Source organism: Arachis hypogaea, chromosome 3, assembly GCF_003086295.3.
Source record: "Arachis hypogaea cultivar Tifrunner chromosome 3, arahy.Tifrunner.gnm2.J5K5, whole genome shotgun sequence".
In the NCBI taxonomy this organism is placed as follows: Eukaryota; Viridiplantae; Streptophyta; class Magnoliopsida; order Fabales; family Fabaceae; genus Arachis; species Arachis hypogaea.
This window is the reverse complement of record NC_092038.1, coordinates 112,775,300-112,802,378: the sequence shown is the minus strand read 5'-3', so window position 1 is coordinate 112,802,378 and position 27,079 is coordinate 112,775,300. Positions and strand designations below refer to the sequence as shown.

Genomic DNA, 27,079 nt, shown 5'->3' with positions numbered 1-27,079 from the left:
TTCAATGCTCAGCCCAAACACACACCAAGTGGGCCCGGAAGTGGATTTTTACGTCATTTACTCATTTTTGTAAACTCTAAGCTACTAGTTCTCTATAAATAGGACCTTTTGCTATTGTATTTTCATCTTGGTTCTTCTGGTTCCCTCTCTGGGGCCGAAGCCAATGATCACCATTATCACTTATGTATTTTCAATGGTGGAGTTTCTACACACCATAGATTAAGGTGTGGAGCTCTGCTGTACCTCGAGTATTAATGCAATTACTATTGTTCTTCTATTCAATTCAGCTTATTCTTGTTCTAAGATATTCATTTGCACCTAAGAACATGATGAATGTGATGATTATGTGACGCTCATCATCATTCTCACTTATGAATGTGTGCCTGACAACCACTTCCGTTCTACATGCAAACAAGGCTTGAATGTTTATCTCTTGAATTCCTTAATCAGAATCTTCATGGTATAAGCTAGAATTGATGGCGGCATTCTTGAGAATCCGGAAGGTCTAAACCTTGTTTGTGGTATTCTGAGTAGGATTCAGGGATTGAATGACTGTGACAAGCTTCAAACTCGTGATTGTGGGGCGTTAGTGACAGACGTAAAAGAATCACTGGATTCTATTCCGACATGATCGAGAACTGACAGATAAATATCCGTGCTGTGACAGAGCGCGTTGAACATTTTCACTGAGAGGACGGGACTGTAGCCATTGACAACGGTGATGTCCAACATACAGCTTGCCATGGAAAGGAGTAAGATGGATTGGATGAAGACAGTAGGAAAGCAGAGAGACAGAAGGGACAAAGCATTTCCATACGCTTATCTGAAGCTCTCACCAATGAATTACATAAGTATCTCTATCTTTATTTTATGTCTTATTTATCTTTTAGTTATTAATCCTCCATAACCATTTGAATCCACCTGACTGAGATTTACAAGATGACTATAGCTTGCTTCATACCGACAATCTCCGTGGGATCGACCCTTACTCGCGTAAGGTTTATTACTTGGACAACCCAGTGCACTTGCTGGTTAGTTGTGCGAAGTTGTGATAAAGAGTTGAGATTGCAATTGAGCGTACCATGTTGATGGCGCTATTGATGATCACAATTTCGTGCACCAAAAGCAATTGGTGGAAAAAGAAAGAAGAAACACACCAAAGAAAACTGCTCTAAGATTGTGGGTTACCCAGATTGGTGGAAAAAAAATTCTTAGTCATCAAGAAATCAGAGTAAGGGAGTCACCGTTGTGAGCATCCCAGAGGTCACCAGTGGTGGCGAGGCCAAAAGAGAGGAAGTAAGTCACGATGGCAAGGCAGCAGTAGTGGTAAGGGCAAGAACTACTGAACTCTTTGGCTGCTCAGCCCAGACTGCGACTCAATATAAAGGGGAGACCCAAAATCAGAATCCAATTAAAAAGATAAATGAATGAATTTTCGATTGTAGGGCTACTGATACTATGATTCATGACCTCCATGATTTTTAATAGCTTGACTATACCCTCAAAAGCCCATATTGAAACAGCTAGTGGAGAAGGCTCCATTACTTTTTCAAAAAAAATTGAAATTAAAAAATTGCCTTTATGTCCCTGCACTATCATCAAAATTATTGTCTGTTAGCCAAGCAATAAAGGAAATAAATTGTGTGGTACTCATGTACTCTACATTTTGTCTTTTACAGGACATTCTTACGAAGGAGATCATTGGGCGTGGTACTGAGCGAGAAGGCCTTTACTACGTTGATGAAGTAGCACACCAGGATCATGCCATGCTTGCTCATAGAATGGTTACTAGGCAACTTTGGCTATGGCACAGGAGTCTCGGACATCCTTCATTTGGGCACCTCAAGTTTCTATTTCCTACTCTTTTTACAAGTAGTACTGAATCCCTCAAATGTGAAACCTGTATTCGTGCAAAAAATCACAGAGTTTCTTTTCCTCCAACCAACACTAGAGTCAATTCCTATTTTTCTCTAATACACTCTGATGTGTGGGGTCCAGCCCCTATTTTCCATAATAATTTTCAATATTTTGTGTTATTTGTTGACGATTTCTTTCGCATGACTTGGGTATATTTTTTAAAACAAAAATCTGAAGTACCTGATAAGTTCTTTGCTTTCTACCAAATGATTCAAACTCAATTCAACAAGAAAATCCAAGTGCTTTGCTCAGATAATGGTGGGGAATTTATAAACCAATTAATGAACGATTTTTTTTATGAAAAATGGTCTTATCCATCAAACTTCCTGTCCAAATACACCCCAACAAAATGGTGTGGCTGAGCGGCGAAATCGTAAGTTACTTAAGATGACCTGAGCCATGCTTTTTGATGCACAAGTTCCAAAAACTTTTTGGCCTGAAGCTATAGCGACCTCTGCCTACTTACTAAATCGCCTACCTACCCAAGTTCTCCACCACAAAACACCCTTACAAGTCTTGACTACTCAGACTGCAATCCCGCCTATTCTAACCTTACCACCTCGAGTATTTGGATGTTCCATCTTTGTCCAGATCCCCAAAGTCAATAGAACCAAACTTGATCCTTGTGCAGAAAAATGTGTTTTCGTTGGATATGCTACACACAAAAAGGGGGTATAGGTGCTACAATCCAATCACTCGTCGTATTCATGTGACCATGGATTGTGATTTTTTAGAATCCGAATTTTAGTTCAGCCGCCAACATGGCATTCAGGGGGAGAACAATAATAAACCACCAAGTTGGCTAAATAACTTTTGTTGCCCAGAAACTGTTCAAACAGAGCAAGTAGATGGAGCCACCAAGCATACTTCACTCAATGTAGAAAACAACTCGGTACATATAACCAGTAAGAGTCCTTTTGAGAATGTCAGACAAGAGGTAAGTAATTGTCAATCTGATAATTTACTCCATGTTTTTAATTAGGCCACTAATAATAACAGTATAGCACTGGAACATGAAGAACCAGAACCCAATACCTTTATTCTTCCTCCAAGAAGAAACAGAGGAATGCCTCCTAATCAGTACTCACTAGAAAATATTCCCCGTAACTCAAGATACCCGATAAGAGTGGCTAGAGAAGGAATAGCAAATGTTGCAAAGGCTTTTTCCACCAAACTCTTAAGATAAGACATTCCAAGAACTGTCCGAGAAGCCAATGAGAAAGCTGAATGGCGAAAAGTCATGAATACAGAAATTGAAGTGATGAACGGATTTTTGTGTGGTATAGAATTTCATAAATAAGTTCTCGTTGAAAGTATAGCTTCTAAACCAACAAAGAATCCTTTCATACAAAAGATTGTTTGTCACAAGTAACAAAACACCTAAAAAGTAATAACCGAAGTACTCAAACCTCGGGTCGTCTCTCAAGGAATTGCAGGAAAGTGTTCTTATAATTGGTTATGTAAAGGTATATTTTGGGGTTTTTTAAGATAAGAAGCAAGAATAGTAAATGGTAATGAAAATCAAATAATAAAGAGGTCTTGGCAAGGTTTGGTGGTCAAGAATCTCTATCCTTATCACTAACCACAACATGAGAATTGGCAAGGATCAATCCCATTAAGCCATCCTCTAACTAGTAGTAAAGAAAAGTTGAATGAGCTATATCAATCAAAGTCCATAAGTCTTAGCTCTCCACTAATTCAATTAGTGAGAACTAGAGTTAATGGCTCCCATAATCGTCAATTACTTGGACATTAGTAACTTAAGAGTTCCTAAGTTACCATCCCAAGCCAAGAACATAAAATTCTACTCTAACATCCTTCTAAGCATTTTGTCAAGTACTTGGAGGGCATAACAGAAAAACATAGAAAATTAATAAGGGAATATTAAATCTAAAACAAACAATTGTAAAATCAATGATAACAAATAATAGAAGGAGCAATAAACATGAAATACTTCAAATTGCATAAGAAAGAAAATCAATCTAACATGAAGAGTTCATAAACTAAATTGTAGAATAAATAGATCAACAAGAGAAGATAAATAAACTAAACTACTAGAACAAATAGGAGTAGAAAAAAACTAAATTAGAGCATGATAGAAATCTGAATTTAAGAAAAGCTAATCCTAAAATCCTAAAACCTAAGAGAGATGAGAGAGCCTCTCTCTCTCTAGAAACTACATCTAAATTATAAAAGGTGAATAATGAGAAGTGTCTTCTGATTTTTTTACTCTGCAGCCTCTAATCTGTATTTTCTAGGCCGAGAACTGGGTCAAAAACAGCCCAGAAATCGCTGGGGGTGAATTCTGATATGCTGTCTTTTTGCAGATGCACGCGTGCGCATAATGCACGCGTGCGCGTCGCCTAGCTGTATGACTACTATGACAAATTATATATCATTTCGAAGCTCTGGATGTTAGCTTTTCAACGCAATTGGAACCGCCTCATTTTCACCTCTGTAGGTCAAGTTATGATCGATTAAGTGCGAAGAGGTCAGGGCCAACAGCTTTGCAGTTCCTTCAGTTTCTTGTATTCCTTCCACTTTTGCATGCTTCCTTTCCATCCTCTAAGCCATTCATGCCCTGTAATCTCTGAAAACACTTAACACACATATCATGGCATTGAATGGTAATAAGAGAGGATTAAAATTAGCTAAATTAAGACCAAAGAAACATGTTTTCAATCATAGCATAAAATCAGGAAGAAAAATGTAAAACATGCAATTTCTATGAATAAGTGTGAGATTAGTGGATAAAATCCACTCAATTAAGCACAAGATGTACCACGAAATAGTGGTGCATCAAATCTACCCACACTTAAATATTAGCATGTCCTCATGCTAAGCTCAAGAGAGGCTATAAGAGTGAAGAAGAATAGTAGAAAGTATGAGATGCAACCTATCTGTATGAATGCAACTACATGCAAAATGTTTCTACCCACTTGGTTAAAAATAGATAAACTTTTCAAAAACAAATATGAACTGGATTTCACTAATTCAAATCATTAAAATAAAGTACAAATAGACTTGCAGAAGAAAATAGCTCATGAAAGCTGGGAACAAAAAATTGAGCATCGAACCCTCACTGGAAGTGTATACACTCTAATCGCTCAAGTGTTTAAGGTTCGACTCTCTCAATTCTCTACTAATCTTACTTTCTAAGGCTTGCTCTTCTTCTATCAATCAACAAAGAATTAACGCACAGATACACATATCAAGAGGTCTTTTAAGGGTTGTAATGGGGTTAGGGTCAAGGTAGGATTGTATTTGATCAAGTGGACTAAAATCTGAATCCTTAATTAACCTAAACTTTCCACCTAACTTAAGACAATCCATGTAATTACAATGCAAGATCTAACTGCCCATTAACTATGTTTACCACACATTCATGCATCCCAAATTTAAGTACAACTCATATGCATTGATATTATTACAAATGCCCCTTTTTATTATTTGCTTTTTTTCTTTTCTTTTTCTCTTATTTTTCTTGTATTTTTTTCCTTTTCTTTGTTTTTCCCAATGCATATGATTAAGGTGTTGAATGCATAAACATGTCTTCAACATTTTTCATATTTTCACAAAAAGTCTAACATACTCAATTTCCCAAACCAAACATTTCCAAACCCACTTTCTCCACACTTAATTCATGAGCACTCTCACTAGTCTAAGCTAACCAAGGATTCAAATTAAGGACATTATTGTTTTTTACTTAGAGTTAGTGATGAGCTAAAGTAAAGAACAAATAGGGTAATAGGCTCAAATTGGTTTGCAAAGGATAATGAAAGGGTAAGGCCATATGGGTATGTAAGCTAAGTGAAACAAGGCCTCGATCATATAAGTGCATGCATACATTAAACAATGGAAATATAGAATTAAGCAAGACAAAGATCACAATTTTAGAGAGAACAACACACACCAAAACAAAATATTGGTTGATAAAATGTAACGAATCAAATAGGCTCAAAATCTCACTGGTTTTGTGTGTTCGAGCTCTAAACCATGTTCCAAAATAAAATTTCTTCAAACAAGTTTAACAAAATTTTAATTCAAATTAGTGAAATGCTATAAAAAATTTCTTGAAAAAGAAATTATTACTTCAACCAAGTAGTGGTAAAATATGCACAAAATGTAACAAACATGCAATCAAACATGCAAATGCAACAATGAACTAACAAAGAAAATCCCACATTGGTGTTGAAAAGGAACAAACTAACCCGCGGAAGTCGATATCGACCTCCCCACACTTAAAGATTGCACTGTCCTCGGTGCATGCTGAGATGCACAAGTAGGCGGGTTGCTCCAACTGATGCTCTTTCTTTAATGGATTATGCAGATGGACTTGTTGTTCGCCGCATTTAAAAGCTTTTCCTTTTTCTTTCTTGATGGCCATTCTGAAAGGAGAGAAAAAGGAAGAAAAGTAACCCAGAAACAAAGATAAGGAAACAAATAGAATATGGGTGGGTTGATGCCAAATAATGAGGGTCTCAACTACATGGTAGCTACAACATGCAAGTGATAAAACAGTAGAAGCAAATGGCATATGAATAGTGCAAAAATTGCAATAATGGCAGAAAGAGTGTGGGTAATGAAAGATAATATAAGTGCATATCAATGCAAATAGAATACAAGTATCATAAAAATTAGTATTGACTTATAATTAATAACACCCAACAGTGTAAAACAAGTCACTAAGCACCAAAATAATGCAAGAAAAGATGCAACAATTGAATAAGAACTTTTAACACCAGTGATAAAATAGGGAATTAGAAAAGAAGATAAAAACATGAACAAAATTAAAATGCAATGAAAGAAAGGATGCAAATGCAATATGTAGAAGAGGATGAAATAAAGTAAGGATGAGAAGTGAAAGAAATGAAGAAGAAGAAAGTAAAAAAGGAGAGAGGAAAGAAGAAAATTAGAAAACAGGAAATGGAATCAATGCGCGCACCTGCATCACGCGTACGCGTGAAACTGAAATAGCCATTCGACACGTACGCGTCGCCCACGCATCCGCGTGGATGGCAAAGAAGGCACACTGACGCATGAGCGTCGGTCACGCGTACGCGTGACCATTCGCGTGCTAAAGGCACGCTTCCAGCATAGTGGCAGCCCAACTGTCTGTTCAAACACTCTTTTACTTCGATTGGGAAGCCCATGCGTACGCTTCACTGACGCTCATGCGTGGATGGACTAATTTGTAGGTGACGCGTGTACGTGTGGGGTGGATCGTGCTCCAGGCACCCTTCCTGCACGGTTCCAGCCTAACTTTCAGGTCATTTTTCAAGAGTGCGAAACTACACATGACGTGTGCGCGTCATCGACACTTACGCGTCGTTTTCACTTTTTCTTCTTCTTTTTTTTAATGCAGAATGCATGTGATGATGCAAAATTTATGAAATAACACTGATAGAAATAAAATAAAATAAAACTAAGAATGAAAAGGAACGATCATACCATGGTGGGTTGTCTCCCACCTAGCACTTTTTGTTATTATCCTTAAGTTGGAGAGTTGGTGAGCTCCTTGTCATGGTGGCTTGTGCTTGAACTCATCCAGGAATCCCCACCAATGTTTACAACTCCAACAGCCTCCGGGGTCCCAAACTAGGTGCAAAACGCCTTCAAGCAAGTGAAAGCAAGTGACAAGACCCCAAAAGTATTGATTGTTGGAATGAATTCCAGGGTCCCAAACCTTGCTCTTGCACCCATCTTCTTGTTGAGCAATATTGTTCTATCTGGGTGGCAGGCAATCTGAATTCTCACTGAAGTGGCCAAACAACTTCTTAGACCCATTCGATCGAGCTATACACCAACCTTTGCATTTCAACTAGGAGCATACAACCATGTTGAACCTTCCTTGACAGTTCCTCCCACTGACCATCTCCCCCTCATTCTTAATGCCACAAAGAGCTTTAAGTTGACCATCCGTCTCCAGTAGCCCATATTCAAGTGGAATGAGAAAGCTAAGGGATGTGAATTTTACCCACGTGAATGTTGTGAAGGATGATAGCGACGTAGGGGGAGGGGTCTCCAACAACTTTGGCAAGGTAATTTCAAGCTTCACTCCCGTGTGTTCTTTCTTGACAACTTTCACCTCTTTGCAAACTTCTTCAATATCAACCTCTTCCTCTTGGTAACTTTCTTCCAATTCAATCTCTTCTTCATTGCTTACCAAGGTCATGGGAGGTTGTGTTTCTTTTTCTTTAATCTCCATCTGTTGATCAACCTCTTCCAAGTCTTCAACCATGAGATGCCTTGGAGGTTGTACACCCTCCTCAACATCAACATCAAACATCTTGGAAGGAGGCTCTGTGACTAGACTATCCTATGGAGGTTCTGCATCTCCTTAGTCTTCAACCACTTCTTCCTTGTGTTCATTAACCATAGGTTCCTCCAATTGTTCCAACACAGAGCAACATTCCTCATGTTCCACATGGGTTTCTGATCTCTCCTTCATGCTATGCTCTTCATTTGATTCTCCACTTGCAGCCATGGGGGCACTTTGAGTGCTCACGTATTGGGATGCTAATTGATTTACTAACTCACCCAAGGCAGCCGCAAAGTTTAGCACACTCTTACTCATCTTTTCTTTCCCTTGAAGAATAGCACTAAGGGTGTTGTTATCCAATGGAGGTTGGGGTGAATAGGAGGGTTCATTTGTTGGGAGAAAGGGCTCATAATACAGAGGTGATTCTTCTTGATAAGGATATGGAGATGGTGTATATTGAGGTTGTGGTTCTATGTATGGTTCATATGGCGATTGGTATGGTGGATATGGGTTAGGATCATATGAGGGTGTTTGGCGGTAAGGGGCTTGTGAGTATAGTGGTTCAAAGCTATGTTGAGGAGGGGGTTCATAGGCATATGGTGGTGCTTGTTGGTAACTACAAGGGGGTCCACCATATCTATCGTCTTGGTACGCACCCTGGAATGGCTCTTGACCATAGTAATTTGGTGGAGGTTGGTTGTTACGAAGAGGTCCACCATAACTATTGTCTTGGTATGCATCATTGAGTGGTTGTTGGTCATAGTGCATTGGAGGGGGTTGTTGCCAAGAAGGTTGATCAAATCCTTGTGGCTCCTCCCATCTTTGATTCTCCCAACCTTGATGTATGTTCACATTATAGCTTTCATTCCCTACAATAGAATTTTAACTAAACTCGTAGCCAAAGGGGTGAGAGTTCATAGTAGTTAAAGAAAACAAAAATAAAAACTAGTAAAAATAAGCAACTAATTCCTAAACTAACAAAAACTAGCAAACAAGCAAAAAAAGCAAATATTTACAATAACCAATAATAAGGCACACGTTTGCAATTCCCCGGCAACGGCGCCATTTTGATGAACGGATTTTTGTGTGGTCTAGAATTTCACAAATAAGTTATCGTTGAAAGTATAGCTTCTAAACCAACAAAGAATCTTTTCATACAAAAGATTGTTTGTCACAAGTAACAAAACCTCTAAAAAGTAACAACTGAAGTATTCAAACCTTGGGTCGCCTCTCAAGGAATTGCAGGAAAGTTTTCTTATAATTGGTTATGTAAAGGTATATTTTGGTTTTTTAAGATAAGAAGAAAGAATAGGAAATGGTAATGAAAATCAAATAATAAAGAGGTCTTGGCAAGGTTTGGTGGTCAAGGATCTCTATCCTTATCACTAACCACAACATGAGAATTGGCAAGGATCAATCCTATTAAGTCATCCTCTAACTAGTAGTAAAGGAAAGTTAAATGAGCTATATCAATACAAGTCCATAAGTCCTAGCTCTCCACCAATTCAATTAGTGAGAACTAGAGTTAATGACTCCCAATCGTCAATTACTTGGACATTAGTAACTTAAGAGTTCCTAAGTTACCATCCCAAGCCAAGAACATAAAATCCTACTCTAACATCCTTTTAAGAATTTTGTCAAGTACTTGGAGAGCATAACATAAAAACATTGAAAATTAATAAGGGAATATTAAATCTAAAACCAACAATTACAAAATCAATGATAACAAATAATATAAGGAGCAATAAATATGAAATACTTCAAATTGCATAAGAAAGAAAATCAATCTAACATGAAGAGTTCATAAACTAAATTGTAGAATAAATATATCAACAAGAGAAGATAAATAAACTAAACCACTAGAACAAATAGGAGTAGAAGAAAACTAAATTAAAGCATGATAGAAATCTGAATTTAAGAAAAGCTAATCCTAAAATCCTAAACCTAAGAGAGAGGAGAGAGCCTCACTCTAGAAACTACATCTAAATTATGAAAAGTGAATAATGAGAAGTGTCTTCTGATTCCTCCACTCTGCAGCCTCTAATCTGTGTTTTCTGGGCTGAGAATTTGGTCAAAAACAACCCAAAAATCGCTGGGGGCGAATTCTGATACGCTGTCTTTTCGCAGATGCACGCGTGCGCGTCACCTAGCTGTACGGACGCTATAGCAAATTATATATCATTTCGAAGCCTCGGATGTTAGCTTTCCAACGCAACTGGAATCGCCTCATTTGAATTTTTGTAGCTCAAGTTATGATCGATTGAGTGCGAAGAGGTCAGGGCTGACAACTTTGCAGTTCCTTCAGTTTCTTGTATTCCTTCCACTTTTGCATGCTTCCTTTCCATCCTCTAAGTCATTCCTGCCCTGTAATCTCTGAAAACACTTAACACACATATCATGGCATCGAATGGTAGTAAGAGAGGATTGAAATTAGCTAAATTAAGACCAAAGAAACATGTTTTCAATCATAGCACAAAATCAGGAAGGAAAATGTAAAATATGCAATTTCTATGAATAAGTGTGAGATTAGTGGATAAAATCCACTCAATTAAGCACAAGATGTACCATGAAATAGTGGTGCATCAGGAAGCTCTAGAGAAGAACGGAACTTGGGAGAAGTGTATCCTACCGACGGAAAAAAAGTCAGTCGGGTGCAAATGGGTTTTCACCATCAAACACAAGACAGATGGCACTATTGAACGGTACAAGACAAGGTTGGTGGCCAAAGGTTATACACAGACCTATGGTATCGACTATACTGAAACTTTTTCACCGGTTGCAAAGATTAATACTATCAGGGTGTTGTTTTCAATAGCAGCAAATGAAGATTGGCCACTCCATCAATTTGACGTCAAGAATGCTTTCTTGCATGGAGAGTTGAAAGAAGAAGTGTACATGGAAGCTCCTCCAGGTTTCTCAATGGGATTTAGAAAACATGAAGTTTGCCGGTTAAAGGAGGCTCTTTATGGGCTTAAACAATCTCCACGTGCCTGGTTTGGAAGATTTACAGATATCATGAAAAGGTATGGGTACAAGCAAAGCAACTCTGATCATACCCTTTTTTGAAAAAATGGGAAAATTTAATCATTTGCCTAATAATCTATATGGATGATATGATCATAATGGAAAGTGATGCTGAAGAAATTGAAAAATTGAGAAGGAACCTATTTATAGACTTCGAAATGAAGGATTTAGAAAGACTAAAATATTTCTTAGGAATAGAGGTTCTATAATCCAGCAAAGGAATCTTTATCTCCCAAAGAAAGTACAATTTGGACTTTCTGGCAGAAACAGGAATGGTAGATTGCAAACCAATAGATACGCCCATGCAAGTTAATCACAAGTTGACGATAGTAGAAGGTGTCACTCTAGCAGTCACGGATAAGGAAAGGTACTAATGACTAGTTGAAAAACTAATTTACTTATCACATACTCGGTCTGACATAGCTTATGCTGTGGGAATAGTAAGTCAGTTTATGCATAAGCCACAAGAAAATCATATAGAAGCTGTCATGAGGATAGTTTGATATTTGAAGGGAGATCCAGGAAATGGAATCATTTTCAAAAGGAATGGCCAGTTGAAGGCTGAGGCATACACTGACGCAGATTGGACGGGTAACCCAAATGATAGAAGATCAATAGCTAGTTACTTTATACTTGTTGGAGGCAACCTGGTAACTTGGAAAAGCAAGAAGCAGAAAGTTGTAGCTCTTTCAAGCGCAGAGGCAGAATTTCAATGGATCGTTAAAGGTATAACTGAAATATTGCGGATTAAAAAATTAATGACTGAGATTGGGTTTCCACCACAATTGCCAAGCCAGTTGAAATGTGACAACAAAGCCGCAATCAGCATTTCAGAGAATCCCGTACAACATAAACAAAACATATTGAGGTGGATCGACACTTTATCAAAGAAAAAATTGAGAATGACATTATTGAGTTTCTATTTGTGAGATCAGAAGATCAGTTGGCTGATATTCTTACTAAAGCAGTTTCAAAACAAGCTTTTGCTACAATTCTCACTAAGTTGAGTATTGATGATCCCACTACTCACCTTGAGGAGGAGTATTAGAATATCATAATTAGAAAATAAAATCAGAAAAATATCAAAGAGGATTAGAAAAAAAATTCAATGTAATTATTAAGATATTATTCCATAACGAGCGTACTCTTAGCGTACTCTTGGTCTATATATTAGTAAGAACCTTGTAATCACAGAGAAAAAAATATGAATAATAAAAATAATACTTTTCTAAATAATTTTTTGTTTCTTTCCTAAACTCTTTGTACCATGGTAACAAGTAGCACAAAGATCAATTTATCCATTAATAATTTGTTCACCATTCACGTCATCAACCAAAATAAACACCTTAATCTTCGCCCCTCCATATGATTAATAATTAGTTAGAACTATTATGTAGATGGGGAATGGGGTCCCGGCGAAAAATAGAGCCCCGTGGGGAATGAGATGGGGAGCAATATCCCCCCACAGCGGAGAATGAAGACGGGGATGGGGAGTAAATCTTCCCCGCCTCCGCCCTGCCCCATTGACATCCCTAATTGAAATTAGGATTTTGAACATTAAAATAAGGATTGAATAAAAAATTCAAAAAATAAATAAGAGATTGCCACGTCAGCAATCAAATGCTGGATTTTAAGATATTACGATATATCCTTTTGCGTTTTGGGGGTTGGTACGAAACACAGTTTGACTTGAGGAAGAAGCAGTTGCAGCAAAGTCAGTGAGGACTATCCTTCAAGGTTCGGTCATCTGCTCTCCCTTTCTCTCTCCGTTCGCTTCGCTTTTTGCTTCCATGAACCTAAACCACACAAATAATATGAATGTAACTGTAATCCTTTTAATTTCTTCGCTTTACTTCCAACCCTAATTCCATAAACCATGTAATGTAATTCATTTTGATTTCTCCTTGTCTCCCTCCGTTCATCCTCCAAATTTGTCTCTCCATTTTCAGTTTATGCAGATTCAAGTTCAATTTCTCTTCCTCTCACTTGGATATTTTGTTATCATATAAATCTATTGTTTTTCGTTTTCCTTTCACTAATTAGTTTTTAGTTGTTTAAGAATTCTCTCAACTTGTTTTGGAAGAACTGTTATTAATTTTATGATTTGTGAAACTTTAAAGATTCTTCGGTTTGGCATTTCGAATTTTAAACCCGTTGAATTGAATGTTATATAATACACAATATACAATAAGGCCTCTCCTTAAAAGAAGATAACTCGAAAAGAACTGTTGGAAGTTGTCTAAAATGTTTTTGAGATGTTTTGGATGCCAGATGGGGTTGCAAGAGAAGCTGGAGAAGTGTCAATCAACGGTATCGAGCATTGCAGCAAGCAAGCCTGCTGCAACCCAAAAGTCATCTTCAACCCCAACAGCAGCTGCACTTGCTGCTGCCTCAGCCAATGGAAGGAGCAACATAGCAGCCTCTGCTGTCAAATTCTCCAATGATACAGAGAGGCTTCAGCATATTAACAGCATACGCAAATCCCCTGTCGGTGCTCAGATGAAGCGTGTAATCCATCTCCTGTATGAGGTACCTCTCCAAAATTGCCATTCCATTTGCATTGTATGCTAAGTTGAGCTTGAAGCCATGTTTTCTTGTTGGCTAACTTGATGGTAAGGAAAGGTTGTCCATCCTAAGTTATGGGCATGCCATAAGTCGACTTACCATGATACTTATAGATGACTTGCCAATGAACATTCACTACCATCAGTACTTGATTAGTTGAAAATTGAAACAATGTTGATTTGGTGTTTGTGTTTGATTTTAGACCCGGCAGGCTTTGACGCCAGAGCAAATAAATGAAGCTTGCTATGTTGATATGAAGGCTAATAAAGATGTTTTTGACAATCTGAGGAAAAACCCGAAAGTAAATTATGATGGGCAATGTTTCTCTTACAAGGTAATTTCTTTTCGTGCTTTTTTAACCCTTTCTGTATTCAGATCTTAGTTTACTGCTGAAAATAACAACTTCTGTTATGCTTTCTGTCTATAGTCAAAGCATAACCTTAAGGACAAAATTCAGCTTCTTCACCTGATACGTAAGTTTCCAGAGGGCATTGCCGTCATTGATCTAAAGGATTCTTACCCAACTGTGATGGAAGACATGCAGGTAAAATGCCTTTAATTAGTTTGATTGTATTCAAAAGAATATTTTTTTGACATTGATTTTGAAGTCACACTGGTGCTTCTGTTCATAGAGATATGTTACTCTCATTTCTCACGCATTTAAATTCTCTGCCTATGGAAAAGGACAAACCTGAAGATATGGATACCAACTCATAGCACCCTTGAAAGAAAATCAAGTGTTATGGCCAATAAATTAACACGACATTTTGCCACGCTTTAATAAGTTCCATTATAGGAATGAGGCTAGTACTGAAAATGGAAAATTCAGTTTGAAATCTTGCCATTTAATGTGCTAGCTTTAATGTGGTTCAACATTTTCTGCTGCTCACTGTCTGTTGGTTTTCAAGTTGACACACAAGGGCAAGCTGGGTTTTATGGTCTTACTGAAATATATTGCTTTGTGTAGGCTTTGAAAGCTGTGAGGCAGATTTGGCTGCTATCGAATTTCGATTCACAGGAAGACATTGCGTACCCCAATGACCCCAGAGTGCCCATTAAGGTGGATGATGACCTTAAACAGCTCTTCCGTAATATCGAATTACCCCGCGATATGATAGATATAGAGAAGGATCTTCAAAAGAATGGAATGAAGCCTGCTACCAACACTGCAAAGAGGAGGAGTGCAGCACAAATTCAAGGCATCTCTCCCAAGCCAAAGGTTAAGAAATCTAGGCGAGAAATCAACAGCAGGACCAAGCTCACCAATGCCCATCTTCCAGAGCTTTTCCAGAAATTGATTAATTGAACAATTCATGATGCAAGGAACTCATAGTAACAGCAAGAATTGGATAAGTTGACATAGACTGTTTGTTAGTCTAATTAGACTGTAAAATAGATAGCCGACATGGTTTAGTAGAGTAAAATTTATATAGGAGCTTCTTGTACTCTGTCCTGCTCTTGACTTTAGTTTTCCGTAGGCCGCAGACCATTTGATGAATTATAACCGCTGTATAGTAAGTCTGAACCTGGGTATATTAACCTTGTTTGACATTTCACTCACACAATAATTCAGAGTGACAATTTACTTTAATATCGAATGTCTATATTAAAGTGAGCTTTAAATTTTATTAACCAAAATATAAACTTTTGCGGACTTGCCAAAGGCGAATTGTAACATGTTAGAAAATCGGAAAACGGTCTCAACTACCGGGGTTTCACTTAATTATTATAATAATAAAAGCAAAAACAGAAATACTCACCACGGTTAGAGATGAGTACTTTAATTATTTAAGAATGGGCTAATAGAAAATTAGAAATTACACTTGCGGATTTTAATCATTGCAGTATTGAATTGGACGTCACTTTCATTGGTAGTTACTAGTTAGGTATTGTAGTATATTTACTCTCGAAATTTAAAGGATTTAACTAATATATATATATATATATATATATATATATATATATATATATATATATATATATATATATCTTTAAAGTACGTGATAAAATTTTTAAATTAATAAATACATTAAAAACTTAAATTTTGTATATTTTTTCATAAAAAATTTCCTAAACTATAATCTTAACATATCTGCTTGTCTGAATGTAAATTTAAAATGAGGTGAAAATAAATAAATGATGGATGATAGGTAAGAGTGGAAGAGGGAGATGTAAGAAGCAGCGTAGTTCACGTTCACTTAAAATGTAAGGCGCGAAATTTATGTGCGGTATTCAAATGAAGGTGTTGTGTTTCCTCGTCCACCCATTTTCGGATTTTCCTATCGACCAAACACGCCGCATGCTCTTTCTGATTCAAATGGGTTTTGCAATGCAATGCTCGATTTGTCTCCCTCTTCGATTCCCCAAAACCCCTCTTTCTCTTCATCGTGAGTTCAATCCACTTCTCAACTCTCACATCACACGTCACATTCAATTCAGTTCTATTCAATTTTCCGCTTACTGATATCAATTTGTCAAATTACTTTCTTCTTATGCAGCTTACCAATGGAACCCGTTCAAGGGTTCCCCAAAGAATCAAAGGATGCTACTTTCCGCTGTCAACGATGACCGAAACTCAAACCTCGCTTCTGCCAAGAAAAGGTATTGGTTATTATATATAGTCTTAGCTCCTTCAATGTTCAATCTTTAGTAATTGAGTTGAGGATACAAAGTTGACGACGATGGTGACTACCATTGAGCTTGCTTTACTTTCAATTTGCTGTAGAAAAGTTGTGGAACACGTTTGCCTGCTTAAAGCAAAAGATGAATTGTCTGAAGAGGAAGAGAATGACATGCTGGACCATCTCTATACAACACAATATCAAATGGGTGGTGTCGTTGCCATTTCCTTAGGTATACATCTGTAGAGTATATACATGACTCAGCATCCCCCCCACCCCCGACACACAAACACACACACACAAAGGTGATTGATCTTTGTTGTTGTTGCTCCTGCAGGGCGCATTTCTGACCCAAATCCTGAGCATCTTACGCATGCTCTATATATGCGCTTTCAGAGGAAGGAAAGCCTTGACAAGTTCTATGCGAACCCATTTTACTTGAAAGTTCTCAAGGAGCATGTAATGACTTACTGCCATGTATGCACCACCATGTAAACACCGCTTCTCTGTTCCTTTACTTTTCCAGTATAATATTGGTGATTTTACCTTGCTGTGGATTATTTTTTTCCTTAGCCCTCAAATGCTTTCTGTTCCAGGGGTTGATTAATGTGGATTATGAATCAGAAGTGGAAGATGAAATTCTTTCTATATTTCGGAAGGGAGAGGTACAAAGTAACTTAATTTCCTCTCCCCGAATCTAGGAATTAAAAAGCTGTCCATTTAATGTTCATCATCCAAATAAACTTCCTTATAACCTAGGAGTCACAGATTCTATGTCCATTACATAAGTGCACCATCGTAACATCTGTGTTCTACACAGTTGTTTCTATGTAATTTGGAGTTTAGATTAATCAACTTCTTTTTTCCCTTTTCTTTTTGTCACTATGCCTATTTCTGAATTTTGATTAATAAGTTTTTTATGGCGGTTTAAATTATTGTGAGCAGGATTTCAACCAGGGAGTGGAGTTTGTGCTTCTAATATTATTTAATGATGGTGTACTGGGTAACCTAGCTGAACACGCGTTGGCCTCTCTAGCATCGCTGATGTTGGGATCTCCTTCCTTGATAGTCCAATTTACTCATGGTGTGTTTCCTGTTCCATCAAACTTATCCAATTCTTGGCTGTATGTCTTAGTTGTCATGTAACTTAATCTTTAACTTAGATATTGTTGTTGAGAAGTTCAACTTTCTTTAAAAAAACCCAAAAAAAAATTAAAAAAAAAAAACAAAACAAAAAATAAACCCTTATTGTGAAGTTTTGATTTTCCTGATGCTGCTGATGTGTACTGTTATTTGTTATCAGGTTTGAATTTTAATCCAAGCTCTAAGGAGTACACTCATGGAGTAGTAGTACGATTTCGATCAGGTGAACTCAATCGCATGTTCTGTAATATCTTATTTTCTTTTGCCTCGGTCATGTTGACTGGTACTGATGTGTAATGGCCTTTTTTCCAGTTGAGGCATTTGAGATATTTATTGACAGCAAAGAATATAAAGATGTAAGACTAATTTAGCTTTATTCATCAAGTATTTAAATAACTACACTTTTGGTCTAAACTAGCATGTGATTAAGTTATTTCTGACTTATGATTCCTTTTAACCATAAGCCATGTTGGACTGATGGATGATATCTTATCAAAATGATACCAAATGTTTACTTTAAACAAGCACTATTAGATTCTAAACTATCTTTGAATTTGAAAAATAGGTATGGCTTTCTGAGTTCGACCCTATTGTCCAGAAATCATTATCACTCCATTACTCCGTTGACCCAGTGGGAACTGAAATTATGTAATGAGTAATTTCTGTGGGTAAGTTTTTACTACTTAATTATTGGACTTAAGTGGAAATGAGTTGCTTATTCGTCGTCTTTTATGTGAAATGTTTGTAGGTTTTTTGACTGGAAATGCGGCTTGGTTTCCTCTGCTTTTTACAACAGGGGTGGATATTTTCTTGTTTATTTTTACCTGTTTGATTTGTTGTGAATTATGAATCAATATTATATTTGGTCAATATCTGTGTCTCAGGGATATGCTTCTAGTGAGATTGTGAGAAGAGTAATGATTTTTCTCGAGGCTCGAGAGTTGGATAAGTGGTCTTGAGTTAAAGTCTGTGGTTGAAGTGTCTTACTTTTCGTCAGCAATCCCGCTGAACCAATTTTTTCTTCTTCTCCATCTTTACTAATATTGCTACTAGCCTCTTGATCCTAGCTTTTCTGCATGATCCTTAAAAAACTTGGCTTATCATGCACCACCTGCACTGTTTGAGTACATAGATTTAGAATCCATTGAACAAAAATAAAACTGATATTTTACCTAGATGTACAATAGCCTAAGTTTTGTCTAATAAAGTAATCCTGGTTGCTAGTTGGCATAATATAGCCAACCATGTCAGTAGTGCGTTGACATACTTATTTTGCTTTGAGGCCACTTCAGTTGTTTAGTGAGTTACTATCTTTTAGCTATTGAATAATAATAAAACTTCAGGTATAATTTTTCTTTTTCAGTTATTATGGAGATAATTTTAAAGTAAATTACAAAATGATTATGTTTACATCTTTAATGGGAAAATAGAATATTTTACACACTATGGGCCTGCAAAAAAAATCTGTCTAACTTGATAAGCAGCAGATTGGTAGATTGCTGATCAATTATGAAGTGGGTTTGGACCACCTGGTACATCTCTTAGAGAGACTCCATAAATTGGGTGGACCTTTTCTTTGCTTGGTTCTTCTTGTATCCTTGTATAGGAATGCCATGTGAATTGCTGAAAATTGATTCTCTTTTTTGTTTGCTTGATTTCTGTACCCATCCATCTGCTGGCCTTGCAGCAACTTGATAGCTGGCTCATCACCATTATCATCATTATGATCAGAAGTGACAGCCTTGAATATTTAACTGCCATGAGAGTTACGATGTCAACTAACACAGTAACAAGGAGTATGGTATGAATTTAGTTGTCCCTTGTTTAGAATGGTTTATCCTCCTTTAATACAAGGTCAGGGAAGCTGTAGCAAAGATAGAGCCAAAAACTAAATTGATTTTAATGAAATGCCTGAACTACCCTTGATCATAAATTGACTAAACTAGTTGACAAGACATTAAGGATTGAGCAGTTCTTGTTTTGGCACAGTGCCAAGTGTTGGACTTATTCTGGTGCTGTCATATTGGAATTTCAAATTTAAAATGAGTTTAATTTCTTAAAAATACAGAGGTCTAGACATTTCCTTTATGGAGCACTTAAGAATGGTGTTCTCTGGCCACTAATAATTCATCATAACCAACGATGACGTTGAAGTATTGTCAATTTGCTGTGCCTTCCATATGTGGAGTGCTGCTGCTGCGCTCTTCAAGATGAAGATCGGGTTCCCGCATACTCCATTCTTTCCACGTTTATGACTCCTTTCGTGTCCATCAAGAAATAGTAAATGGGCATTCTTTTGGGGGTATTGTTGGCAATGAAAAACAGACAGATTTGTCAATGGTTTCCAGCATCATTAACTGTAGCACAGTAGACTGAATTAAACTAGTCGAATTGGGGACAGATTCGGCGCCCTTTCTAATTGACTCGACGCAGTTATTAGAGCTGGAGTTTCAATTTGACAATCAAGTTTTCTAAAGAAAAGTCTACGGTCCTTTTCAATCGTTTATTTTATTGAATTGTTGATATAAGCCTCTTTAAACGAGTGCCTAGAATTACTGTGGTTCCCCGCATTTCTTGTTAAATTATCGCAATATTTTCAAGAACAAGGTGTAAACTCTTTAAGAGATTTCTAGGAGCTTTCGGGAGAAATGCTACTTTATTTATTATACAACATGCACCACGCAAGTCAGATGCATCCATTATTCTAACTGTATTTTCATTACTGAGAAGGCTTAGAACCTAATCTGCAACAATAATAACAGTGTCTTTTCCTATTAAGGGAGTCTATTACACAAATCAAACGGTCGCCTTAGAATATGATCGAATCATTTTAAAATTGTTTAATAATGTGGGTGATAGTGATCACATTTTAAAATGTCTTGTGATGGGGGGACCGGTTTGACTCCGGAGTTAACAAGGTGGACCCATGGCGTGGTTATATATATATATATATATATATAGGTCAAGGTGATTTCGTGCGAGGCACAACAACAACGGACCCATTACGTTTAAGTGCGGGAGCAGCACTGAAACTCACTCACCAACTAACCCCAACACAGTTATAAGCAGAATATTCTGTGGCAATATATCCTCTTAAGTTTCGGGTGTTGACTTGGACACGCAGTAAAGAGGATATACTCAAAATCTCATCCACTACCTACCCAACACTTGTGTTTCACTGTTCTGTATACGCTGAAACATTCATCTCTGCTTAAGTGCTGAGGATGCAACTTCAAATATAAGCAAATGGGTGAAAATGCAGATACGGTCTGTGTCTAACACATTTAACTGCTCCTAGGCCCTGGTTATCGACGAATTCTAATGCCAGGAATGTCTTTCAAACCCATCTTTAAAGCAGTCTTTCGAAAGAGCGCAGGAGGCCTCTGTAAACCAATTGATGCAGAAAACCGGTTTGCAAGCTCAGCTATGGTGGACTTCTCCCTTCCAATTTCCCTAATTGAGTTGTAATAACCCAGCCAAGCATGATATGCGGCTTCTTTGACGTCACTGTCTATCTTTCCCATGGAATGTTCTATCTGCAGAGTATAACAGTTTATATATTCTATATATAGTGATGTCATGCACGAAATGAAATAAATGTGGTAGATCACTACTGCTTTTGTTATCTATAATAATGTAAGTCAGAACATGAGCAAGAAATGTACCTTAAGCTTTGTCTGTGGATCTATATCTGGAAAAGGGAATCTCTCTAGAGGAAGATCCTTGATTTCATCTAAAAAATATTCTTCCCATGGAGCAATCAACAATATGCCTTCCCCTTCTTTGCCTTCCCGTCCAGTTCTTCCAAGACGATGTATATATTGTTCACGATCAGAAGGAATACCCACCTGGATAAAGCAGTGCATTCAATTAACTAGAGTGGAAATTCTATGCAGCTCAATATATTATACCAGCATAATTAGCATTGACCTGAACATGATTCAAGGTAAGAGTGGAAACACATTGAAGATTTAACAATACCTGTATGACTAAAGTAACATCGGGATAATTCATTCCACGAGATGAAACATCAGATGAGACAAGAATCAGTTGTTTGGATTCCCGAAACTCATCTGATATGCGAGTTCGATACAGTTGGGGTTTTCGAGAGTGTAGCTCCCTCACGTTCATTTTCATTTCACGGAGAAGTTGATACATAAGTGATGTTACCATTCCAGCAACACAGAAAATAATAACCTGAATGCAAATTTACCAGTCAAACCCATAGATCATCTTGAAAAGCCAAACTTGAAATATCAAATGTATTAACCTTATAATCAGGTGTTTGCATGACATGCTCCTTTAAAATATGGTGTACTATTTGAAAATGTGATTCCTGTGGAGCAATAAGAAAAGATTGCTTGACCTGTAATCACAAACCAAATCAAGCATTAATGCCTAATGCCGGAAATTTTCAATATATTAATTGAAATATATAAGAATAACAGAAGCAGTAATAAAAAAGGATGTGTAGTCTAAGGTCCACAGAAATCTGGAATACATATTTTCTTTTTGCAACTCTTAGAGTATGAGTGTATGACAATAGTTACTGTAACTTGCCTTCACTGGAGTTTCCAGACAACCCATACCAACTGTATCAATGTATGCATGTTCCCTTTTCAAAACAAGTTGAGATACACGGCGGACCTGCATATTTGTAAAGCATCAGTTACATCTGAATGCTGCAGCAACCCTGTTTCTAAGAAACTGAAGCTAAAAAGTAATAATAAAAGTAGATTGAAAAACCTAACCTAACCTCCTTTGGGATGGTTGCAGAAAACATCAAGGATTGCCTTTGACGAGGCACACAGTCAACAATCTTTTCTACGTCCTTTCGAAATCCAAGGTCCAGTAAATGATCAGCTTCATCAAGTACAAGCATCTGCAAGCTCATCAATCGCACAGATAGTCCAGACTTATTCTCAATATGATCTAGCAACCTACCAGGGGTAGCAACAAGTATCTGCAAGATTCAATACAAGATATACAAGATCATTATGCTGGGCATGATATTTTACACAACATCAACCTCCTTTCTCCCCATCATTCTCCCCCCTCCAGCAAAATGCATTAGCATTTCAGTTGGTATACACCAACAAGCTAGGAAATAAAAGAATTTTGGCTACATAACACAACCTGGCATGGATCGGATTCAAGACGCTTTTGGTCAACTTTAAATCGCACCCCTCCTACGAGAGTTTGTACACCAATGCCATCTTGATACTTGAGCAAAGCCTTTGCTTCAGCAGCAATTTGACTGGCAAGTTCTCTGGTAGGGCAGAGAATAAGAACAAATATAGGTGGCACATTTTGACGCGACTTGCTATTCATAGCTTTCAAAACTGTTTCAATGGCAGGAAGCTGTTTGCATTCAATGTCATTGAATTAAAATAAGATGCAGTGTAATACTCCAATGTAAAAGAACAAGGGTATACCAAAAATGCTGCACTTTTTCCCGTGCCAGTTTTAGCTTTGACCAGAGCATCCTTACCTGCATTGCAACAGAATCAACAACAACAACAACAACAACAACAACAACAAAATTGAAATATAATCTAATAAGGAACATACCCTCAAGGCAAACAGAAAGGCTTGCCTCTTGCACCCGGGTCAGGTGGATATAACCAGCTGAAGAGAGAGCCTTGACTGTCAATGGCGATATACCGCACTCATCAAATCTAGAAAAACAGAGACATCCAAATTACTGATTGCAACCACAGAATAAGCAACAAGGCTAACAAAGAAACATGGAATACCTTGATTGGGTTAGGATGGATTCTTGGTCCTCAACCCTGTACTCTTCCATTTCCTTCTGTTTCAACTTCCTCTTGTTAATCTCATACTTAATCAGCTCAACCTGTTCTGCAAAATCAGCCTCTTCATCATATGGTTTTGGCATCACTCTCCTCTCCCACTTCAAATCATGCTTCCTCAAAGACGCATTACTACCCATCTTCCTAACATCCCAATTATTAACCCTCGAATCGTTCTCATCCTCGGATTCACTCTCACTCGAAGAAGTACTATCGTTCCTCCAAAATCTTCTCCTCCCAGCAGGCGCAAGTTTCTTACTGCTACCAACACCGGAATTCACCTCAGAAACAGAATGGTAACCCCTCCTCTGACCGAAATTCCCACTCGAATTCATTGAATTGGGGTTCCGTTTCTCTTGTATCAGCTTCCGCAAATCCACCGGCGCCTCAATCGAACCTTGCTGCCGCGTGGGAGAAGAACAAGAAGAAGAAGAAACCGTTAGGGGACCGTCGTCGTTGTTCCAGAGATCTTCAGCTCCTTCCTTCATGAAGCGGTTGGCGAGGGCCCTAATGTGGTCAGTGGGGGAGATAGGGCCGTGGGTGGTGGCGGCGGTGGCGGTTGGGTTGTCGGGTGCGAGGTGGGAGCGTATGTGGGAGCGAATGCGAGCCTGATAGATCTGTTTCTCATGTTCGAGAAGTCTCTTCTCTTTGTCACGGGCGCGCTTCTCGTGCATGCGCTTCCACTTCCACTTGTTGACGCCGCCGGGGAAGGTTCGAGGGCCGCCGCCCATGTTGCAGGACACTGTGAAGGCGAATAGAAGCTTCGAGAATGCTCTTTGTCGTTCTGAAATCGCCGACCGCCACATTGGGGGAGACGAGTGATACAGTGCTATAATCGGGAAAACGAGGATTTTGTATAGTAGTAGGGTTTAACCGTTTAACACAACACAGGCTTTAAAACTTCTTTTCTCCATTTTTAATTTTTCTTTTTATATTACATTTTGTTTCCATCCTTGCCAAATATCCAATTTTTTTTTTTTTTGTGAAGACTCGCATCGTAAAATTGATGGTTAAAAATGTAAGATAATAATTTAGTTAAATTTATTAAATTATCTAGTGAATTTTCACATTTTTTTCTCTTCCTTGGGAATAAAGTAAAACAGACTCGTTTGTTATTCCTTTACTTTACATTTCTAGTGTGTTGTTTTGTGGATCTATTTATTTAATTTTACATTATTAAACAACTAAGATCAAGAAAAATTTTTTTTAAATAAATAAAATAAATATTTTATTTACTGAAATAGTTGATTTGTAGCATTTTTACCAAAATGTATCCTATATCTTAATTCATAACTTATTTTATTTACGATATAAACGAAATATGTGTAGTATTAATTTGTTTACACTGTAAATGAAATACGTGAATAATTATGATGTGTATAGTGTAAACGAGATACTCAACGACAAATTTTGAACAGCTATAAAAGGATGTGCAACCCTTTGTATTTTCACCAAACATTTCACTACTTCTTCTCTACCTTTTTCTTCCGAAAATAAACCAAAATATCCAGTAGTAGTGGATATTTGGTTGTAAGTGTGTATTCTAACTGTCATATGAGAAACAATGATAGTGGGGTGATATTTGAGTGTGAGAATTCTATTTTGTTGCGTACCCAGCGAGTAGGTTCTTTGTTCAAACTGAAGAGTATGATATTGAGTAGCATCGGTGGTAGCGAGAAAAAAGAGATCGGAAGGGTGGGGTATAGGATGCTAGCACTGATGGAAAATGGAGTTTTACAGTTTCGTTTGTTTTGCCTCCATGGTGACGAGCATGTGTGCCTGATATTTGACATCCATGGGAGAATCATGGCGGAATAAGTGATGGAGCTTTCTGCGGGGTCAGTGATGTCGGCGATGGTGGATCTGGGCAGCCGGACTTTGTGCACGATGGCCCACCTTTCGCATCTCCACCGATACATATGGCTAGTCCAGTGGAAGACATGGACGTTGACGGTGAGGACTCAGATGAGGAGTATGTTGCGGATAGCATCGAGAGCGGTTCTTTTGAAGATGATTATGAGGAGGAGTTTGTACCAGAGACCCCGGTCGAGCTATCACATCCGTATCTTCTGCCTGCCCCGCACCCAATTTTGGCCTTGTCATCCGTCCGCAGTCACTATCATACGTTGGATTTGGGCGCGATGCAAGAGAAAAATCCATTTTCCAACACGGGTCAAGACGATTACAACTTAGACAATGGTGTGGAGTTTCGGGTTGGCCACAGATTCAAAAGAATTATAGCATTTGCAGAAGTACTGAGTACCGGGTTCTGGAGTTGGATCAATTGAAGTACCATGTGCATTGCCGACAATATGAATTAGGCAACCTTTAGAATCTATGTGTTGCTCTCCGACAGAATCTCGGATATTGGTGAATTCAAGTTTAATTGTGTTCTGTATTCTCAGTTATCGTTATTATGCTTGTTGCACATGTCAATAATGGTTGTTCTATTGTGTTAGGGAGGTGCGTAAGGTGGGAGGAGCGCACACGTGTATAGCCCCCACCATGTCTTAGGACCACTACCAGTTGGACAACAGTTTCATCTGTCATGTCAACATGCTGTTGATACAATCCAGCCCATCCGTCGGCATCTTTATCCTACAAGGTGCAGTTAGGCAAAGCTATCACTTCAAACTGTTGTACAGAAAGGTCTGGATAGCAAAGCAAAAGGCAATTGCGCATGATGAGATCAGTGTTGTACCATACTATGATGAACACCTCATGGTGCATGATTATAGGATGTTTGATAAGGTATTTTGGGCCTTCCCTGCCTGTGTGGAGGCTTTCGTGCATTGCAAGTCATTCGTCTCCGTCGATAGCACGCACCTTTATGGAAAATATGGTGGTGTTTTGCTTATTGCGGTGGCACAAGACGATAACAGTAATATTCTTCCTGTTGCCTTTGCAATTATTGAGTCTAAGATGACGAAGTCATGGTCTTTCTTCCTTACCAATCTGAGGTGACACGTCACCCCACATGAAGGCCTGTTGATTATTTTTGATAGATCTCAGGTGATCAAGGTTGCACTTAAAGCAGACGATGGTGGTTGGCATCCTTCTAGAGCGTTTTATGTTTACTGTGTCTGGCACATGGCGACAAACTTCATGTCTCATTTTAGGTCTGCCCAGGAAAAGCAGTATCTCATAAAATGCTGCTTACAATCCAAGCAAGGTTGGGTACGAGTGGTACATTGATGCATTGAGGGATTTGTTGCGAGAGATGGCAGACAGGGGTGGTAAGTTCAACAAAGAGATTTGGCTCTAACACTGCGATAGCAATTGCTAGTTTGGGCACATGACGATGAAAATCTTCGAGTGCATGAATGTTGTGCTCAAGGGTACACGCTATCTACCGATTTCAACCATCGTGTCATGCACCTACGAGAGGTTGCAGCAGTTGTTCGTTAGGAAGAGATGGGAGGCACATGCAAAACTAGTAGCGGGTAATTAATTCTCACAATGGCTGATAGCTGCTATTGAGAAGAGCAGAGAGGGAATCTCGAAGATGCGCATCACTCACTACAACAAACGGGTTTCAGTGTTTCTAGTCGAGGAGTTAGAGCCTTTCAAGGGTTGGTCGCAAAGGTCGTTCCGTGTTCAATCGATGGTTGGCACGTGTGACTGTGGCCTTTTTCAGTCACTCCATTTCCTGCGTCGGCATGCACTTGCTGCCTGTGCCGCCCCCGGCATTGAATGGGGCCCATACGTCTATCCGGTGTACATGCAGTAGGAAG

General features: G+C 38.2%; 3 protein-coding genes across 3 annotated transcripts; 2 read left to right on the top strand and 1 right to left on the bottom strand.

Moving 5' to 3' along the window:
• The first annotated feature begins 12,769 nt into the window (after positions 1-12,769).
• Positions 12,770-15,359, top strand: LOC112790936 (uncharacterized). Its single transcript, XM_025833566.3, has 5 exons — positions 12,770-12,940; positions 13,475-13,732; positions 13,971-14,102; positions 14,196-14,312; positions 14,736-15,359. Exons 2-5 carry the CDS (start codon positions 13,475-13,477, stop codon positions 15,072-15,074), a joined length of 846 nt encoding a protein of 281 aa, XP_025689351.1. The 5' UTR covers positions 12,770-12,940; the 3' UTR covers positions 15,075-15,359.
• Positions 15,360-15,931: 572 nt separating this feature from the next.
• LOC112790935 (stress-response A/B barrel domain-containing protein UP3) lies at positions 15,932-18,598 on the top strand. Its single transcript, XM_025833564.3, has 10 exons — positions 15,932-16,155; positions 16,267-16,369; positions 16,494-16,621; positions 16,727-16,866; positions 16,986-17,054; positions 17,335-17,473; positions 17,693-17,755; positions 17,845-17,888; positions 18,098-18,200; positions 18,281-18,598. Exons 1-9 carry the CDS (start codon positions 15,990-15,992, stop codon positions 18,182-18,184), a joined length of 939 nt encoding a protein of 312 aa, XP_025689349.1. The 5' UTR covers positions 15,932-15,989; the 3' UTR covers positions 18,185-18,200; positions 18,281-18,598.
• A 1,571-nt stretch (positions 18,599-20,169) lies between these two features.
• On the bottom strand, positions 20,170-24,388 carry LOC112790934 (probable DEAD-box ATP-dependent RNA helicase 48). The gene is made up of 10 exons (XM_025833563.3): positions 23,289-24,388; positions 23,104-23,210; positions 22,968-23,023; positions 22,669-22,893; positions 22,289-22,495; positions 22,093-22,179; positions 21,803-21,898; positions 21,514-21,729; positions 21,198-21,380; positions 20,170-21,068 (listed from the first exon to the last, which is right to left on the bottom strand). Exons 1-10 carry the CDS (start codon positions 24,149-24,151, stop codon positions 20,838-20,840), a joined length of 2,271 nt encoding a protein of 756 aa, XP_025689348.1. The 5' UTR covers positions 24,152-24,388; the 3' UTR covers positions 20,170-20,837.
• Between the last annotated feature and the right edge of the window lie 2,691 nt (positions 24,389-27,079).